Source organism: Staurois parvus, unplaced genomic scaffold (assembly GCF_062004578.1).
Source record: "Staurois parvus isolate SC_StPar_1 unplaced genomic scaffold, SC_StPar_1.0 ptg000139l, whole genome shotgun sequence".
Lineage (NCBI taxonomy): Eukaryota > Metazoa > Chordata > Amphibia > Anura > Ranidae > Staurois > Staurois parvus.
This window is the reverse complement of record NW_028317935.1, coordinates 4,050,200-4,072,112: the sequence shown is the minus strand read 5'-3', so window position 1 is coordinate 4,072,112 and position 21,913 is coordinate 4,050,200. Positions and strand designations below refer to the sequence as shown.

At 39.5% G+C, this 21,913-nt stretch overlaps 1 protein-coding gene across 3 annotated transcripts in view; it reads right to left on the bottom strand.

Annotated features, from left to right (window-relative positions):
- Window positions 1–21,913, bottom strand: part of RGS17 (regulator of G protein signaling 17) — a 156,449-nt gene that overhangs the window by 4,241 nt on the left and 130,295 nt on the right. For all 3 annotated transcript variants that reach the window (XM_089673515.1, XM_089673516.1, XM_089673517.1), the window contains one exon: window positions 8,092–8,326. In XM_089673515.1, the coding sequence (XP_089529641.1) occupies window positions 8,092–8,326 (235 nt within the window). The remainder of the gene's footprint in view (window positions 1–8,091; window positions 8,327–21,913) is intronic.

Below are 21,913 nucleotides of genomic sequence, written 5' to 3'. Positions count from 1 at the left end.
TTGGGCTATAAGCTGTGAGTGGGGACTATCCTTGAAAAAGGAGGATAATTGGTATTCTTACTTTGACTAAACAAGTGTAGAGTCTGTCAGCAGCTGACTGGAGCAGAGTGTACCTAAATTTGATAAAAGGCACCATAGTCTGTCCAAAGGGAATGAAAAGGGATGGTGACCAGTCTTGATAGAGTAACTGGGTGCAGGGCGTGCATTTTCATAAACAGGCTTTGGGTATTAAGTGACAAACAAATGTGAGATTTTGGAAGATGGGAGGTGGGGACAATGGGGTTAGTTTACTAAAGGCAAATAGACTGTGCACTTTGCAAAGTGCAGTTGTATTCTACAAGTGCAGTTGCTCCAGAGCTTGGTAAATAAGGTAAAGCTCTATTTTGCAGAGAGAAACCCAATCACATGAAAATAAAATAAAAAAAAACAGCATTTTTGCTTGCGCATGTTTGGATGATGGAAGTCAGCAGAGTTTCTGCTCATTTACTAAGCTCTGGAGCAATTGCACTTGTCTATTTGCCTTTAGTAAATGAACCCCACCGTGTATTTGATTATAAAATGAGTGATAGGTGGTAAAAGTAGTAAAAGAAAACAATGCGATTGGCTTCACACTGAAGACCAGAGGCTGATTAAGGATCATGACTGTGTGAAGAAACATACTGTATATTTCTATATCCAGTTGCCGATTGCACACTGTACATATACTGTGACAGTGCGGGTCAGCTGTGCAGAATCACGTATATACCTGTATAAGTTATTCTGCATTTCTGGGTATGGGGCGCGCATGATCACCGGGTACCAGCCAGTGAAGGACCGCTGGCACCTGGTGATTGACTCTGAGCCCCACAGAACACAGCTCTGTGTGTATAAACAGCACAGAGCCGTGTTCAACGTGTTCAATAGTTTTTATTCCCTGCTAAGCAGGGAATGAAAACAACTAGATCCCCAGTAAAAGCAGCACACAGTATACACACAAACACTTGTTAGGCACATATTTAACCCTTCAATTGCCCTAAATGTTAACCCCCTTTCCTGTCCAGTGTCATTAGTACAATGACAATGCATATTATTATCACTGATCACTATATTAGTGTCACTGGTGACGTCAGTGGCAGTTAGTTCAGAAGAAGTGTCAGATTGCCCGCCGTTCCGCTATAAGTCGCTGATCACTGCCATTACTGGTATAAGAGCAAATAAATAAAAATTTCAGTGTATACTGTATCCCATGGTTTGTAGAGGCTATAATGCTCATGCAAACTGATCGATAGGCACTTATTAGTTTTTTTTTTTTCTACCAAAGACATGCAGCGGAATACACTTTGGCCAAAACTTATTAAGAGATTTTATTTTTTTAAATATTTTATGGGATATGCTTTGTAGCAGAGAGTAAAAATATTTTTTTTTAATTGTCGGTCTTTTTTCATTTATAGCGCAAACAAATAAAAACCCACCGGAGATCAAATACCACCAAAAGAAAGCTCTATTTCTGGGGGAAAAAAAATGAATTACATTTGTGTACAGCATTGCATGGCTGCGCAATTACCAGTTAAAGTAGTGCAATGCAGTATTTAAAAAAAGAGCCTGGTCATGAAGGGGGGTAAATCTTCCAGGGGGGTCAAGTGGTTATACATATTTTTATATACAGTTTTATATTCATATTTTTTTTTTGTGTTTTAAAACTCTGATGAACTAGGTGGTTTTGAGGCTCTCTAAACACATTTCCACCATCCCTTATCTTAATTCCTGTTGGAATAAATTTTTACCTGAACAATTCATTCTTGGTGTGATACATTAATCACATCCTACCCAAAAACCCAGGAATGTTTGATTGCTATTGCCCGAAGCCTGGGACATGTAGTTCCGGGCGCCGGGCAGGTCGTTTTTTCCTCCTTTAGCCCTGCTGTGGGCAAGGAGCAGGGCTCACCTGTCAGGTAAAGCAATCAGCGGCAGCGCTGCCGCCGATTGCTTTCAAACAGTGCCGGCCTCTCCGCGCCCTGGGCGTGAGGTTTCCCCGGCTCCGCTTGGGCACCTGCGGGCCTGGCTTGCCGTCGGCTAGAGAGGAGGGAGAAGAGTGGACAAGTCTGCTCCTCTGCTTGTGCTGACCCAGAAGTGACATTACGATGTCCCTTCTGGGTCCCAGTTGAGAGATTAATGCTATCCCCGGGAATTAATGTAATATGGTGCAGATGTGCACCACATTACATTCAGTGGAGCAGAGGGGAGACATGCAGGGTCTTTTAGAACTTGGATGTCTCAAAGAGAATCTGTCACCAAAAATCATCACATAGGGGGCTTTGTAAAAAATGTAAGTTACACCCAAGCACATACCATTCCCCCCCCCCCAAAAAAAAAATTGAGGCCCCCACCCCAACATATACGCATGTACAAATGTAAAAGCTCACGCTGGTGTGCCTACGCATGAAACCGTCAATTGCGATACACATGTCACATATCGCCGTGCATGACAGAATGAGAACAAAAATTCTAGCACCAGACCTCCTCCGTGCACTATACTGGTGACCTATAAGGAGCTTTCAAAGTGTCGATCTATATAAAATATAGGGTACTGAAGTTCGTCACCATTTCACGAGCGCGCACAAACTTAAGGTTTTACATGTTGGATATCTATTTACTCGCTGCAACCTAATCTTTTACATTTTACAAAAAAAATAGGGTAATTTATTGCTTTTTTGCACCCTAAAACGAACTTACTTGTATTTCTTACTAAAATTTTGCGGTAAAATCATGCGACATAAAAGATTGGAACTACTGTACCACTGTTTTATTTTCTATGGTCTCCGCTTTCAGAAAATATATCATGTTTGGGGGTTTTGTGTAATCTTCAGGCCTAAAATGATTTTTTAAATGTGTGCAAAAAACACAAAAACGGCTCTGGCAGCGAAAGCGATAAAGTATAAGACCTGACCCACCCTTTCCTGATGAGCAGCCAATCGTTGTTCATCACACTCCAAGGTCTCTCCCCTACCTGCTAGTCCCTGGGTGTGGTACTGAAGAGAGGTGGAGGGGGGGAGGAGATAAACAGCGCAATGGTAAAAATATTACACGTTTAAGTCGCCATAAAGCCTCTTTTGTTTTTAAAAGCCCCCCCAACATTCCTAAAATCACCTCCGATTTAAGTTAATTCTCGGAACTCTTGATGAATCTTTTTTTTTTTTTTCATTTTGCTGTGAACTGGCTGCAATTTGATCTTCATTTTGCAATACCGATTTAATACAATTACCTAGAAGAGAGACACACCTTCTCTTTTTTTTCCAGCTCAAAAGGGTTTCTAATGAAATTCAGTTAGATAGCCACAGCCAAAACTGATTAGATAGCCACAGCCATGAACTGAGCTGCAAATGCTAAACTTTCTTATTATAATGCCCATTATGAATTGCAAAAACGACATTATGGAAGCAACTTCTAGTAATCATTTAGTTGTAAAATGAAAATAAAGAAGCTTTAAAAATATATAAATGAAAATTGACAGGGTGCTGTGCTACTAAGTGACTGATATGTGAAAAAATGGATGACATAAACTAGATATAAATATATCCCTCATCCAGGTGTGAACATAACATACAGATATATAAGGTGGTGCAAAAACTGCTAAGTGACGATACCAGCCTCAGGGAATCGGCTATGAAGTGCTAGTGACACAGGTGAATAAAACAATGGCTAATATATACAAAGAGTGACTCAATTCCAAAATGATTGATCAAAAATAATAAGTGACAATACCAGCCACAGAAAACCGGTTGAGAAGTGCTAGTGACAAAAGTGGATAAATCAATGGCTGATATATACAAAAGGTGACTTAGTCCCAAAATGATCAATCAAAAATCATTGATAGGTGACTCAATCCAAAAACATAAAAAAGTGACTCAGTCCCAAAAAATATATATGTATAAATATAAAAATGAAAATGACAATCCCAAAAAAATCTGAAAAAATCAGAACAAAACGCAGTGACTCTTCAGTGCATGTCGTGACAGATCCAATGCTGCAAACATATATGGACAAATCCTCCTCTGACTAGTGTGCGCGCTCACCTTTAAAATTCGACCCACAAGGAGTCACAAAGCAAAGAAAGCCTCAAACGATGATTTCCAAGGAATAGATCCTCGATACAGTCAGAGAGCAAAAGGTCATCTCCAATGGCGCTGACAAACACTCATAAGCATGCTCCAGCTATGGCCATAGACCTCTGTCATCCACAGTGTTTCTTAGAAATCATCGTTTGAGGCTTTCTTTGCTTTGTGACTCCTTTTGGGTCGAATTTTGAAGGTGAGCACGCATGCTAGTCGGTGGAGGATTTGTTCATATATGTTTGCATGCACTGAAGATTCACTGCGTTTTTTTCAGATTTTTTGGGGACTGTCGTTTTCATTTTTATATATATATATATATATATATATATATATATTTATTTATTTTTTTGGGACTGAGTCACTTTTTTATGTTTTTGGATTGAGTCACCTATCAATTATTTTTGATTGATCATTTTGGGACTGAGTCACCTTTTGTATATATCAGCCATTGATTTATCCACTTTTGTCACTAGCACTTCTCAGACGGTTTTCTGTGGCTGGTATTGTCACTTATTATTTTTGATCAATCATTTTGGGATTGAGTCACTCCTTGTATATATTAGCCATTGTTTTATTCATCTCAGTCACTAGCACTGCATAGCCGATTCCCTGAGGTTGGTATCGTCACTTAGCAGTTTTTGCACCACCTTACACATCTGTATGTTCACACCTGGATGAGGGATATATTTATATCTAGCTTATGTCATTCATTTTTTCACATATCAATCACTTAGTAGTGCAGCGCCCTGTCACCTTTCATTTATTTTGTCACTATTTTGGAATACAGTTAGGTGTCTGCGGCCACTTTGTTTGTTTTTTGGGGTCACTTGGGGTAGGAAGGTAGTGCAGGAGGATCATCTCTATACTATAAAAATATATAAATTACCATTTTACAAACATGTAACTATTAGCTTTACATTACAAGGGTAGTTATAATTACTGGAAAGGATTGGTTGTATGAAGAGATTTGAAAATAGTGCTGCACATTTGTGGTGAAAAAAATTGGGATATGAGGCAGTTAATAATAATTTAATAATAACTCTGATCTTTAACCTCTACTGGGGCAATGTTTTTCTTGCTAAATCTGCATTTTTGCTGGAAAACTCAAAATCCCCAAACAATTATATATTTTCTAAAAGCAGAGACAATGGATAATAAAATAGCAGCAGTTGCAATTTTTTTAATGTGGCACGATATTTGCACAGCTATTTATTAAATGCATATTTTTATTAAAAGAAACACTAAAATGAATTTTAATGCAAACAAACACATTATACCCAATTTTTTTGTATAAATGATGGTATGCAAAATTCTCCAAAGGCATAACTTTAGCAGTCTGTAGAGGTTATCAGTTTAGAGATGACCATGAATTATGGCTTTAGAATTATTGTTCTCACTCGGTTGCGGTGATACGCCACAAGGGTGGTGCAATTTCTGTTTCCATTTGCATTGGGGTGTGTAAGGTGGTGTTTTTTAATCTTTATTTTATTATAATTTATCTTTTTAAACACTTTTTTTCTTTATTTAACCTTATTATTATCACAAGGAGGCTAATATGCCCCTTTTGTAATAGGATGGGCAAGTGACAGGTACTTAATATGGAGACATCAGGGGTCTATTAGACCCTCAATGTATCCCCTACCCTCCAATGCAGATTAGCAAGCACAGTTTGTGCTTTATTAGCTGCTTCCCCAGCAACTGTAGAGAAAGAGACGTGAATGTGCGTTGCTGGAGATTAAGCATGAAAAACAAACATGAAAAAAAAGAGGAAGGCGCCTCTAAGTGCATTATTGACAATTTATTAGTAAACAATAGATAAATTGCACTTACTGCCCCCTTCACCTCCTACATCCGACTCTGCTCTCCAAGCCTCATTTTGATGCACAGGCACATCCTGGGCTCTACTTCCTGATCCTATAGACAGAGTTTGCTGCTGGATGGCTGGATGCCCCACCTGGATCTTATTACACCACACGATGACCACACAATCTTTTTAACTATGTATCTTGTAAGTGCAATTTATCTATTGTTTACTAATAAATTGTCAATACTGCACTTAGAGGCGCCTTCCTCTCTTTTTCATTTTACTGCATTAGAGCCTTGCTTCCACTCTAAGAAGAGCTACCTCAGTGTTACTGCTCCCATCCATCCCTGATATCCATCTGGCACCTTTATCCTACAGCTACAGAGGTTGGGCTTTAACAAGCGCGCCTTATATAATATACATTTTATGAAAAATAAACATTTTATTTTGTCCTGCACTGAAATGCTTTAATGTTATTCTTGATTTTCCTGATTCACTTTATTTCTGTAGATACACTGTTGTTCTTAAAAGAAAAGTGTGGGATTTAAAAAAAAAAAATCATACTCTCCTCTGTGACTGCAGCATCGATCTGATGTTGTAGCCGTTCTCCATCCAGCTCTAAGACCGATAACTGAGCGACTCTGGGTCACAGACATGCAGAAATAAGTGCACTCCTGTGACCCAGAAGAGAAGTATGGCCAAAAAAGCTTTGGCCATACTTCTCCTTTTAATGTATTTCACTTTTCATGCTTAGAGGTGCTTATTTCAATTTTTATTAATGACATGGAAACGGAGTATATTCACGTCTGTAATGCCTCTTAACCATTTATATGCCTTGCTTGAGCAACATTCTAATATGTTGATCCTATGTCTCTTCTTTCCACAAGCGTAACATGATCAAGAAAAAATAGGATAGAAAGATGACAGTAATGTAAAGGGGCTTTTAGCAGAAACTCTGTTTGTTTTGGGAGAACTGTCTGAGAATTATGTGGATTGGGTTTCTTTCTCTTTATCACCAATGTTTTCCCCAGATTATGGGCAGTGCCAGGAGAACCTGTAAATTCTCCCCATTAAACACACTAAAGCTGGCTGTACATATATTGATTTCTGTTGTTCAGTCCACAGAAAACTAATGAAATTCTCCATTCACACTAATCAGCACAGATGGATGAATCTCTTCTGCTGACTACTGTATTAGTATGTACTGTACGAAAGCACGGGCTGTCAGAATACCCTAACAGAGACTTCAGCTATTTGGCTGCAGTCATTGTTCGGCCAACATTTTCTGCCTAACTCCTTTGATATTCATATCGAAGTCTGTTGAGCTGGGTGGTGCCCACATGGTCATCCATGGTTTGCATTTCAGCTGATCCAGCAGGAAACGACTGAAATTTGATCCATTTATGGCCAGCTCCAGGTGACACGAGCATGCATATTTATGCAACAATATTGCAATACAGCCGCTAGATAGTCAGACCACTCCTCTACATTTAACAGCTATCTAATGTCTATAACCAGATGTTTATTGCAAAATCATCAAAGGCTGGAGTAGAACTGCAGCCAAATCTTTTTCTTTTTTTCTTGTGTTGACAGAATGAGGAAGGGGAAGAAATGTTGTCAGGTTTTTTTCTGTGTGTGTGTTATCAACTTAAGCACATTAGGGGTAATTTACTAAAACTGGTGCAAAATCTGGTGCAGCTCTGCACAGAAACCAATCAGCTTCCAGGTTTTATTGTCAAAGTTTAATTGAACAAGCTGAAGTTAGAAGCAGATTGGCTACCATGCACAACTGCACCAGATTCTAAGTGCACCAATTTTAGTTAAACTCCCCACAGTGTTTGTCTCTTGTCGTGACTTAGTTGATGATCAGATCACATTTTATGGCAAATTACTCCAGAAAATGAGTTAATTCCAATGGGTTCACATACTTTTTCTTGTCACTGTAATTAAAAATCAATAAAAAATGTTTGGCCTCGTTTCTACTTTAAAGCAGAAAACTAATGAAATTCTCCATTCACACTAAGCAGCACAGATGGACGAATCTCTATTGCGAATGCTGGAATTTCAGATTTAGATAGAAGCATACATATACATGGAGGTGAGTGTAACTTACGCACTGTACTTATTGACTGAACTCCACTTGGCTGATTTGTGTGTATTTGGTCTTTATTTGCATAGGTATAGCAAAAAAAGTACCTCTTTTGGTGAGAGTATAGAAATGTAATCTTCATATATATTCCTAGCCTTTTCTTCAATCAGTTTCTTGTTTTGCTCATTCTTCAAGTCTTCACATGCCAGCCAGAAGAGAAGATTTTCTTCACTGTATTCTGTGCGTAAAAATTCCCGGAATAGATTTCTTCCAGCAGGACTTTTCATCATTTTATCAAAATTGTGAGACCAAGATATAATTTCCTCTGCAGTAGGGCTTTTGCTGAAAATCAAAATAATTACATTAACATAATTCTGTAAGCATTTGTGACTTACAAATCTTTTAATTAACTTATACTTTTACTTTACTAATACTGTAATTTACTGATTGAAAGATCAGTATTCATAATTATTAACAATATTTAATCCCTTGTGTAGCACTACCCCCTTAGGGGCAGCTGGATTTGAATTGGGTCCCCCCTATGCTCTGCACGGTTAAGCAACATGCATTTCCCACTTTGCACACTGGAGTCAATGAACAGTCTTTAAGTTTGGTTATGTGGTTTTTATCAAGGGGTGAATTTGGATGGGGTCTAGGGGTATATGGGATGCAGGAGGAACTGTAGAATTTGAGGACAACTGCTTAGCAACTATGTACAAAGATTAGCAACAGTCTCTTCCTGATGAGCACTAAAGACTCTTAGGTGTACCTCCTCAGATCCCGGATGATTCCTTCTCTTCACCCAGCTGCCTAAGGGGATGAGCAAGGGGGCCTAAGAGCTGTTAATTTAGAACAGTTCCAGATGAGAAGCTAGTTGGGTCTTACACCTGACTGACCTCTCCCCTTATCCAGCCCAGGGGGTGTAAGAGTGTTCACACTGTCCTCTCCTGTTAGCTTGGTGGGTTGGTGGCTTCCTTCAGGCCTTAGGCTGGGCTGGCTCCTTCCCTACTACACAGGCTGTCCTCCTTGGGAAACGTTGAGGCAGTTTCAGGTGACCTGCCTGTAGGTAGGCTCCCCTCCCAGGCTCGTCACTCCACCCGACACTGCACACTTCCCTCCAGGCTCTGCCACATTTGAGGGTTACCCTGGTCACCATTCCCAGCTTTCTGCCAGGGGACTGGCCAAGGTCATTAAAACATGCAGATCTGGGACTCCTCCCCTTCTCCACCCCTCTTCCAAAAAGCTCTCAGGTTTCCGGAAAGGTGGGAGGGCTCCAGAAGCCCTGACCTGTTAGAGCCTCTCAGCCTGTCCTAAGGTGAACTCACTATCTCACTCCCAGGCTGACTCATCCCAGGCTGCTACTCAGCCTCTGACTAACTAGAATCCTATCTAGGGGGCGTTACACTTGTATCTCTTAGCATGACATGATTTGCAATGACTGGTTAAAGAAGATCCTAGCAAGCTTTTGCATTTTGTCTATTCTGCCATGAGCAAAGAGGAAAATTCACCTCCAGGCTCACCTTAGCTGAATACTTGTCTTTTAGGGGCAAAACCTAATCCATACTAGAATCAACGACAACATACTGTATGTAGAATTTTGCCAATCTTAAGAAATCAGTTTAGTGAAAGAGGTTTTAAGTTGATCTTAGAGTAGATGTAAACCATAACATTTATAGTCATGTGAAGAAGTAAGTACACCCCATGGAAGCTGTTCACGTTTGCATTATTTTTCAACAGGCTAGCATAAGATCTTCATTCAAACATTCATTCAACATAAAATTGGCATGGTGTATTTATTCTTAGAATCTAAATGAGAATGAATGCAGATCTCCAAATAGAAAAAATAAGTACACCCTTACATTTAGCGCCACTTTAAATCAATCAGATCAGAATCAGGTGTTCTATATTAGATGCCAATGATTAGAACCTACTTAAGGCTAGGTTCACACCTATACAGTTTGCGTTTGATCCGTTTCCACAGTGCGTTTTGCGGTTTTGCACATGCATCTTTGATGCCTCTTTGATGCGTTTTGCATTCTTTTTTAATTACATTTTTTTCTTCTTGCTAGGCAGATTTAAAATGCAAAAGGCGGCAAAAACATGGCAAAAATGCATCAAAAACGCAGTACATGCTTTTCTGCAGCGTTTCCATTGAAGTCTATAGAGCCAAAAATTGAACTTTTCGCGTTAAAAAAAGTCCTTGACCCTTTCCAAAAAACGCACCGGGTAAAAACGCGGAGATGTGAACGTGTTCCATAGGAAATCATGTTAAATGAACTGTAATGTGTTTCTGCAAACCGCAAAACGCTGCGGAAAACGCTTAGGTGTGAACCTAGGGTAAGGAGCATCCGTTTTAAACCTCAGATATCTAAGGTGCTCTCTTTGCTATTGCTGTGTGCCATCAAAGCAGGTTGTGGATGCCCATGATTCTAGCAGATTTAAAATATTTAGGGAAAAATTATCTGAAATTGCATAGTCAGTCTACTGTAATCATAGTAATTCTATTGTAGCCATACATAGCTTGAATTTTGGTCAGTTTCGGTTTTTGGCTTGACAAATTTAGATTGAAAAATCAAAGGAGCATGATGGAAAATTGTTGGCCAGTCAGTGACTGCATCCTAACAAATGCAATTATTGTTCTGTATTTTGACAGATAAGGATGCTGGCATTTGTCAGAACACAACAGTCAGCATGGGGATGGAGAAATCAAAAAAACTGAAGAGTGTATGGCCAGTTTAAGGAAAATTATGTAGATTTCAAATGACGGAAAATTCAGCTGAGCGGCCAGTTTGATAAGATAAGTCTCAGCTTGGGTTCACACTGCAGCGGTGCGAGAAACCGCGTGACATTCCTGTTCGAATCACGTGATTCTTTGCAGTGTGATTTTTTTTTTTTTAATTTAAATATTTATTAATTTTTTAGATAAACAAGTTATACAAACATACTAATTAAAACCTTAGCATATTATCAAAACTTTTATCGTTTCCAGTCCCTAACCCCTTCTGCTCTGCATTTTCCTGTTTATTTCTGGAAATCGTAATCCCTATAAAAGAAGAACAAAATATGCTTCCATATTATTCTATGTTAATCCCCCATAACCTCTAAGGCTAGCCTTGACTTTTTGAATTCCTCCCATTTGTTCCATCTTGTATGGCGACTCTCCATCTTATCTTCATTCAAATGATAAAGTTCTTCCAATTTACATATTTGATCCACCCTATCCACCCAGTCTTTTATCTTCGGGACCTCCTGTCTCCTCCAATACTTGGGTATCAGTCCCTTCTTTGCAGTGTGATCTGAGCCCATTCATTTTGTATGGCTTAAATCGCACTGCACCCGCACGAAAAAAGGTGCAGGCATCTTTTTTTTTTTGCCGCACTGTAATCAGATTGCATGGGTGTTCACACCCATGTGATCTGATTCAGACAATCGCAGTGTGTTTTGTGACCTGTTTTGGGGTCTTGTAAATTTACCTTTGACACCCGCAGCAGATTGCATGAACTAGGTATGATTTCAGTGCATTGTGGGAAACATACAGGATTTGATGCGTTTCTCACACTGCATACATGTGAATCTAGGTTCCAAATGCCCCGAAATTTCATTGTGAGATCTGCAGGTTACTCTTACAACTGTTGATATTGCATGCATACACCTACAATCAGAAAGATATTGCATCAATTTAACCTGCAGCAACAGAAGCTGTCATCTTAGCCTCTGTTTTATCGGCAGTTGCGATGGTGCTGCACATGTGATCAGATATGACTCCAGCCATTTGATGGTTTGACAGTTTGGTTGAAGGCACAAGCAAATGTGACAGCTAGAAATCCTGGCATTCCAGGAATGTAACTGTTTTTGGAAACCATTAAATGAATGGGTCAGTTCTGCTTTAATATTTATTTTGACACTTTGAATACTCAATCATTGTATAAAAGGAAAAAGTTTGGCATGTGACAAGACTTTACATTAGTAACCTCCACTTTAGTAAATTAACCCCAGCATGTTTTGTTTTCTTTTAATGTGTGTATAAAACAATTACAGATAAAAGTACCATGAAGAATGTGGTTATTTATTTTTTGCGAGATACATGGAACTGTGATCACAATAAAAAGGTCCGTAAGGGTTTCCACCTTTGTAGCCAATTTTGAGAACCCCCACTAAATGTTTATGTGTTCCCATTCACTGAGCATACCTACAAATAATATATATATATATATATATATATAATTGTGTTCAAAATAATAGCAGTGTGTTGAAAAAAGTGAATAAAGTTTAAAATCCTTCTAATAGCTTTTATTTCCATACACACAAATGCATTGGGAACACTACACATTCTATTCCAAATCAAAACATGAAGAAAAATACATCAAATGTGTGTTGTTCCTTTAAGAAAAATGAAGAAAAGTGAATATTAGACTGTCAAAAAAACAGAGTAAGCGAGCGCTTGAATACTAACGCAGCAGCTGTACACCAAAAAAGGCACCATATAACCTTCCGAGACGTAAATATACAAAGGGGGGGAGGTGCAGCGCTATAAATACTTAATAAACAGCAAATCGGATATATAATATACTAGACAGTGACTGAGTGGTAATGAAATAAGGCCACTGAATAGTGGCTACCAAAGTGAAAAGAGTGCAAAATAAGTAAAAGAGTCCAATGGAGGGGTGCTCTTAAGATCCAAGATGATCCTTATACGTCCAATGATTGGAACCGCAGGGTGATAAGTAATGTAAAGATTGCGCACTCACCAGATACGCAATCTTTATGCGCATTTGTATATACAGTCACCGGACCTCTGGAATCATCAGACTGGTCTGGTCAGATCTGGTCAGCAACAATTTCCACTGCCTGGCGCTCGGATAGATGCGGCTGCTCTGTGGATCTGGCTGGTTTTCACCAGAGCTCAAATAAACAGAGAAGGCCACATAGTGTGATATCCTTAAAGTATTTATTTCACATACAGGCATAGGATGACATAGGATGGCAGATACACTCCAATGTGCAGAAGATATACTGACCCAGATGCGGAACAAAGATGGCCGCCGGGGCCCCTCGTGGCACCGGCGGTAAGGCGTCCAACCTACTGTAGCTCTGCCTGACGCGTTTCGAGCTAAAGCTCGTACTCATAGGGGTGCAGCTTAGTACGAGTATATCTTCTGCACATTGGAGTGTATCTGCCATCCTATGCCTGTATGTGAAATAAATACTTTAAGGATATCACACTATGTGGCCTTCTCTGTTTATTTGAGCTCTGGTGAAAACCAGCCAGATCCACAGAGCAGCCGCATCTATCCGAGCGCCAGGCAGTGGAAATTGTTGCTGACCAGATCTGACCAGACCAGTCTGATGATTCCAGAGGTCCGGTGACTGTATATACAAATGCGCATAAAGATTGCGTATCTGGTGAGTGCGCAATCTTTACATTACTTATCACCCTGCGGTTCCAATCATTGGACGTATAAGGATCATCTTGGATCTTAAGAGCACCCCTCCATTGGACTCTTTTACTTATTTTGCACTCTTTTCACTTTGGTAGCCACTATTCAGTGGCCTTATTTCATTACCACTCAGTCACTGTCTAGTATATTATATATCCGATTTGCTGTTTATTAAGTATTTATAGCGCTGCACCTCCCCCCCTTTGAATATTAGACTGTTCAAAAAAATAGCAGTGTTTGTATTCTTCTTTACAAACTCAAACATTCACTATGTAAACTGAAAAATGTTTGAAGATTTTGCTTTCCTTTGAATAACTTAATTAATATTTAGTTGTATAAGCACTGTTTCTGAGAACTGCTGTACATCTGTGTTGCATGGAGTCAACCAACTTCTGGCACCTGTGAACAGGTATTCCAGCCCAGGATGATTGGACTACTTTCCACAGTTCTTCTCTATTTCTTGGTTTTGCCTCAGAAACTGCATTTTTGATGTCACCCCACAAGTTTTCTATTGGATAAAGATCCGGGGATTGGGCTGGCCACTCCATAACGTCAATCTTGTTGGTCTGGAACCAAGGTGTTGCACGTTTACTGGTGTGTTTGGGGTCGTTGTCTTGTTGGAACACCCATTTCAAGGGCATTTCCTCTTCAGCATAAGGCAGCATGACCTCTTCAAGTATTCTGATATATTCAAACTGATCCATGATCCCTGGTATGCGATAAATAGGCCCAACACCGTAGTATGAGAAACATCCCCATATGATGATGCTTGCGCAACCATGCTTCACTGTCTTCACAGTATACTGTGGCTTGAATTCAATGTTTGGGGGTCGTCTGACAAACTGTCTCCGGCCACTAGACCCAAAAAGAACAATCTTACTTTCATCAGTCCACAAAATGTTGCGCCATTTCTCTTTAGGCCAGTCAATGTGCTCTTAGGCAAATTGTAACCTCTTCAGCACGTCTTTTTTTCAACAGTGGGACTTTGCGGGGGCTTCTTGCAGATAGTTTGGCTTCACATAGGCATCTTCTAATTGTAACTGTACTCACAGGTAACTTTAGACCTTCTTTGATCTTCCTGGAGCTGATTGTTGGCTGAGTCCTTGCCATTTTGGCTATTCTTCTATCCATTCGAATGGTAGTTTTTTGCTTTTTTCCACGTTTTTCAGGTTTTGGTTGCCATTTTAAAGCATTTGCGATCATTTTAGCTGAGCAGCCTATCATTTTCTGCATTTCTTTATATGTTTTCCCCTCTCCAATCAACTTTTTAATCAAGGTATGCTGTTCTTCTGAACAATGTCTGGAACGATCCATTTTCCTCAGAATTTCAGAGAGAAATGCACTGTAACCAGCATGTACAACATTTGCTGCCTTCCTTCCTTAAATAAGGGCAATAATTGCCACCTGTTTTTCAAAGAATGAATGACCTCACTAATAGAACTGCACACTGCTATTATTTTGAACATGCCCCTTTCAATTAGTGATTCAATTACACAGAATCAGCAGCATGCATGTCATGACTGTTGGGTCTGTTGGATTTCTATTACTCTACTACACCTGCTAGTAAATTATTTGCCATGTAGAAATATCATTTCTACCAAAAACAGTGATTGATCAGGTCAGTGATGTCTGACTGCTATTATTTTGAACACAACTGTGTGTGTGTGTGTGTGTGTGTGTATATATATATATATATATATATATATATATATATATATAATTTATATATTTTTTTTACCACTCCAACTGTTTCTTTGGAGCAGGTTTACACAAGAGGCACCTTTATATTGTTAAGAATAGCTTGCACTGTGTAATTAGGAACAGTTTAGTTGTACTGTGAATTTAAGTGTTACTAAACCCACAACCAACAGTGAAATCAGTCTCACTCACTGTGGGACCTAAGGGGTAATTCTCTGCATTGTGTAAAAATCCTGTCTTCCCTGATCCTCCCCTTGTTCCAGTGTCCCCCTCTTATCTCCTGATAAGACATATTGTGTGGAATCATTCTGCACAAGCTCAGTTTGGTGTCTATTGCTAGAGCGTTTTTTTTTTCTTGGGAGACTGCATGTGATCAGACAGAGGACAGGTTTTGCAGCCTCCTAGAGCAAAAAGAAAACTCCTCCTACAAGCTTTAACCTGTGCTCTGCTGAACACTGATAGAAGTCACAAGACTGCTATATACTGCTGATGAGTAAAGGTATTTAGCAGTTTATATTTACTAAAATAATTTCATTTCCATGTTCTGTGTACTGTGTAAGACCAGATAAGGATTGTACACCCCTTGAGGGTCAGGGACTGATGTGAATGTAATATATATATGTAAAGCGCTGCGTAAATTGACGGCGCTATATAAGTACCTGAAATAAATAAATAATACAGGGTCCTGGGTTCAGTAACACTTTAACATACAATGTAAGTATTTATTTTCATGTTGAACCTTTATTCAGGATTTTATTTTAGCAACAAGAGTCTATGATGTTTGATCCTTCAGTACTCTAATTTTGTATTTAACTTGTGAATATTTACCACTGTGATTGTGCCATTGGCAATCTGACACTGACACTTTGTGGGAACTGGCTAACTGCCACTGACATCACCAGTGACACTAATACAGTGATCAGTGCTAATAATATACACTGTCACTGTACTAATTACACTGGCTGGGAAGGGGTTAACATCTAGGGGCAATCAAAGGGTTAACTGTGTACCTCACATGTGTAATATGTGTAGTGTGTGCTGTTTTTACAAAGCAATGTGACCATTTTAAAAAAGAGAGCCACATCACTGCACTCTGTAGAGAGCCTTGTGTTTGTTTACCAACACAGGGCTCTCTTCTGCCATTCACTCAGCTAATGAGTGAGTTCCGGGCCATAAATCATTAGTTGGGACCCATTGATCAGCTTGTTCTGTGCAAATGACAGCACAGCTGGGGTGGTGGGTGTGTGAGCCCCCTACCCAGACATGCCAGATCACGTACATGTATGCAATAGTTAAAACAATCAGATAATGTTTAACCACTTCCCCGTCGCCCTATAGCAGAAATACTGCTACAGGGTGGCAGGGGTGCACAAAATCACGTATATATACGCAATTTTGTATTTCCGGGTAGGCTGCGGCTGTCAATCACCGGGTCCCGGGTAGTGATTACCTGCCGGCGTGGCCATTCGAGGCTGCGGCAGTCAATCACCGGGTCCCGGTTGGGGATTACCCGCCGGCATGGCCATTCGAGGCTGCGGCGGTCAATCACCGGGTTCCGGTCGGTGATTATCCGCTGGCGCCGGTGATTACCGAGGATCTCCAATGGGGAGGAGGGCTACTTTGTTTACTAACAGTCCTCCTCCCTGTTGGCTCCGGCACACTGCTCTGGATGGCTGTGATCAGCACAACACAGTGATCCAGAGCAGTGTGATTAAACTGAAGCACCAACACACGGCCCCCCAGTAAAACACTCCCTGCACACAGTTAACCCCTGATCGCCCTCATATTAACCCTTTCCTGCCCAGTGCCATTAGTGCAGCGTCAGTGCATTTTTTTTAGCACTGATCACTGTATTGGTGTCATTGGGGATGTCAGTGACATCAAGTCAGTCCCCCCCCAGTGGCAGAATGTCCACCGCAGTTCCGCTATGAGTTGCCGATTGCCGCCATTACTAGTAAAAAAACAAAAAAATTCCAGTATATATACCACCATTTGAAGACTGAGGACACCGCTGGACTGAGAAACAGGTAGGACCGCTGGAGGTCTGCACAGAAGAGCCGAACAGCCGGCTTCATATTCTAACACGGGGGGAATACCGGGCCGGCCGCTCCGTATTTGCTCTATAAGACGCACAGACATTTTCCCCCATTTTTGGGGGGGAAAAACGTGCGTCTTAAGGAGCAAAAAATACAGTACTTTTTTTGAAAGAACAAGTTGCTGGATCTTCACCTTTATACTCATGTCTTTTGGCACACTGACTTATGAAGGCCGGTGCTCCCTGTGACTGTGCGTGCAGCCTTGTGTTGCCATCTGTTGGTGTGTTACAAAACTAGTCTAGAAACATTTTGACACCAACTTGTAGATGGTATACACTATATATTTTGTGCCTGCTATAGCAGGCACATTATATGCCTATGATTTTAGGGCATTTCTACTGTTTGTCATGTTTTGAAATATAATTGTGTTATAGTAGGAGTTTTGTTTGAGTAATGTCAGTATATAAAATATTGTAAAAGTGTTTGAAGTGTACTAGGCCCCACCAGTTGTTTCAAATATTTTCATTAAAATATATTTAATATGTTCACAATATAATCACAAGGCATGCTTGCCTTCCTGCTACTGTAAATATGTACAGTATTTTGCCATAAAGTTGTTCACTGGTACACATGCTGCTGTTTTTCCCACTCTTATCTTATTTTCGGTGGGCACATAGTTTAAGGTCTTGCTTTGTAAACATATATTTGATTCCCAAGAAACATTGAGTTTTAAATAGCTGTTCTTAAAGTCTGATCTTGGATTGTTGGCTGCCTCTCTATATGAGGTTAAACCATAGTTTGGGAACTGGCCAAAATAAAGATGTGCTTTACCTTCCCAGAGATGGAGGATTTCCCAGACTCAGATGCTGTGGGAATCTTTGTAATCCAAATTCTTCAAATGTGCCACACTAAATTCTATGATTGTTGCAATGTTCATTAAGGTACATCTAAGGCCCCATGTACACGGGACACTTTTGAACGATGGAAACTAACTGCTGGAAAATGCAGGTTAAAAAACATCTGTTTAGCCACGTTTGCATAACACGTTTATGCGCGCTTATGAGGGTTTATGTGCGTTTGCGTTTAAAAGCGTTTTTTAAAGATAAGCACAGGAGATCCTCCCAAATGCCCAGAATGCACTGAAAAGTGGTAAATTATTAACTATTTCAGACTGTTTCAGAGAAATAGAGTAGAAGCAGAGACAGCAGTATGTGTTGAGATTGGCTTAGGTGTGAGTTGCTCAGTAACATTTCTTTTGTTTCCAAGGGTGGAAAGGTGTCTGCTGGAGTGAGTCATTAAGGCCACCTGGCAGGGGGTCTTCATGAGGAATTTGAGGTGGAAATGGTCATTAACATATCTTTTGTTTCCAAGGATGGGAGAGGTCTGAGGTGTGAATTGGTCATTACAATGTGTGACAAGCTTGGTAGGAACATCCTGTCTTCAGTGTTTTGTCCATCTGAGTACCTTGAAAATGCTTTGCATGCATTTTTCATGATGAAAAAAGGCTCTGGACAGCATCGGGAACTGAAAGAGTTACAAAAAAATTTCAACCGCAAACGCTTATAAACGCGTTTAGCTGCGTTTACAAGTGTTTTGCGTTTGAAATGCTGATAAAATTGACTTCTGAACGCAAGTTTTCTGCATTCCAAAAAACTACTGTAAACTCAAATGCCTGTAAACGAACATGTGTACATGGACACAAAGGAAAACATTAGGGTGAGTTCAGGGGCTGCTGAAAAAAATGCTGAACAGCTTCTAAACATGATTTTATCAGCTGCACGAGCCCTACGGCTTCCTACCTTAAAGTATATCAAAACGTAAGAATAAAAATTGTAATACACCACAGCTTACCAGTGATGTGATAGCTGCATTATTATTATTTCTTTATTTTCAACTGATGATCCTGCCAGTAACACACACCATATACTAGGATGACAATGCTAAATCAATCTAATGTATCTGTGGAGGAGCAGCCTTTTGCCCTAGAAGAGGAAGTGTGTTAGGGCTACAGATGACCTCCCCTCGACTCTTCTTCATGACATAGTGGGGGGGCTGTGTAGTTCACGGAGACAACCTGAGCAGGGTTGATAAGACCGCTTGAGAAAACACTGCAGACAGAACAGAACAGCACTGGATTTCTGGCAGGATCAGCTGTTATTTTTTGCACTTATTAAACAGATATAACAAAATGATTTCAATAGTATATTTACCAGACCAAAAGCGAGAAAATAAGAAATTCATTGTTAAGTCCCGTACATTCGATGAAAATATCTGAAGAATGATCGTCCATTTTTTTTTTGCATGCTATTCTCCATATCAAAAATGAAGAGCTTACTAAAGTTACGAAAATTCTTGTACGACAAGATAAAAATTCGGATGTAATGTATTGTATTGTATTTTTGGATGAAAACTGATTAAATGAAAATCATGCGATCTGGTATCGTATGAGATACATTTTCGTGCTTGTCTCTTCTAATAATTTCAGACAAAAGCTGTGTACTAATGATCAGATTATCGTACGATTGCTTTGAAAGCGTTATTTTTTGTACAGTTTTCTGATTGTGTGTACTAGGCTTAAGGGTTTACAATGTCAATCTGCTATAGGCCGGGCGGGAAACTCGCCGTTGTGACTGGGCGTCATATGATGTCCTGTCAAAATGAGCCTCTCACGTGGCCGCGGCGTGATCTGTCACCAGCTGATGACATATTACTACACTGGCCTGTTGCCAATGTCATGTGACTGCTGTGACCAATCACAGCAGATCACATGTCAATTGTATACAATGGATGGCTTCCTGTCATACCATTCATTATATACAATTGTGTTGGTCAAGGCAGTCACATGATACAGACAGGGCCAATCACAGCCCATCTGTATCATTTGATCAGCTTTGCCCAATCACAGCTAATCACAACAAAAGACTGAATTAATTAGTTTCATTCAATAACAAAGATTGCAAATATCAATGATCAATGATTCGTAGTAGCAATCATAATGTGTTAAAAAAAAAAAATCCTGATCACTTGCCCAGAGTAGTTCAATGTTACTATGGTAACATTGTATTGCTTTGGTCACAGTGTGCTGAAAAACAAAACAGTACAAAAAAGAAAAAATGTAATAAAAAATAAAAAAAATAATAGAAACATTTGAAAAAAAGAAGATACAAATTCAATTGGTATTATTATTTTCACCAAAGAAATGTACCAGAATACATTTTGACCTAAAATTATGAAGAAATTTTATTTATTTGCAAAATTTTCTAACAGAAACGAAGAAAAGTGCGTTTTTGTTTCAAAAGTTTCAGGTGTTTTTTGATTTATTTAGCAAAAAAATAAAAAACTCAGTGGTGATTAAATACCACCAAAAGAAAGCTCTATTTGTGTGAAATTTTTTTTTATAAAAATGTCATATGGGTACAATGTTGCATGACCGCGCAATTGTCATTTAAAGTGCGACAGGGCTGAAAGCTGAAAATTGGCCTGGGCAGGAAGGCGGTATAAGTGCCCAGTATTGAAGTGGTTAAATACACTTCAAAGGGAATCTGTTACCAGATCTGTTCATTTAGAATCAGCTTGCAATCACCACTGTTGGAGGTAGCGTTGCCACCTCACCCCTGTAAAACTGAACACATATTAATTACACAGGTTCTGTGGCTGATTAAGGTGGTAATTAAACTCACTTAATGCTTTATCTGCAATAAATTAGCCTCAGAACCTGTGTAATTAATATGTTTGGGTTGAAAAGGAAGAGGTGGCAACTCTAGTTGGAGGGTTCTCTGAATCCACTGCAATGAAGAGTAAACTGGAAATCACTACAGGGAGTGCCTGGCTTACTCCTGGTATCCTAATTAGTTAATTATCCCAGGAATTTACAATGTTTCTTAAAGGAAGTGTGTTATGGCTCTCTATATAATGTATATTTTTATTTATTTATTCTCTTACCCTAGGTTCACACCCAAGCATTTTCCGCAGCATTTTGCAGAAACGCACTACAGTCCATTTAACATGATTTCCTATGGGACAGGTTCACATCTCTGCGTTTTCACCTGGTGCGTTTTTTTGGAAAGAGTCAGGGATTTTTTTCAAACGCAAAAAGTTTAAGTTTTTTGGTTCTATAGACTTCAATGGAAACGCTGCAGAAAAGCATGTAGTGCATTTTTGCCGTGTTTTTGATGCATTTTACAATTTAAATCTGCCTAGCGACAAGAAAAAAAAGCAAAACGCATCAGAAGCGCATGTGAAAAAACGCACCGCATATTGTACTGCAGAAATGGATCAAATGCAAACTGCATAGGTGAGAACCTAGCCTTAAGGACTAGTAAATTACATTTTATACAGTTCAGCTTGTGCACCTGTATGTCCATTATGGACTAGAGCCATTTTAAATTTCAGCTATGGGCTTACTGATCCTGAGATAATTCTGTTATTTCCTAAGATATCAAAGTAATACATATACTGTTTATTTCAGTATAAACAAGGCTTTCACTTGGCATAATGTATATATAGTTTCTCCTTTGTATAATCATGCTAACATTTTGTTTCTATTACAAAGCATAGCAAAGTTGTACAAATTTTAATTGTGTCACAAAAAAATGAAAAGACAAACAAATGAAAATGAAAACAAAAAAGGTTTTTCTGTTAACCACTTGCCCTCCTGAGGATTTACCCCCCTTCCTGACCAGGCCATTGTTTGCATTACGGCACTGCGTTATTTTAACTGACAATTGCACGGTCGTGCAGCACTGCTCCTAAATGAA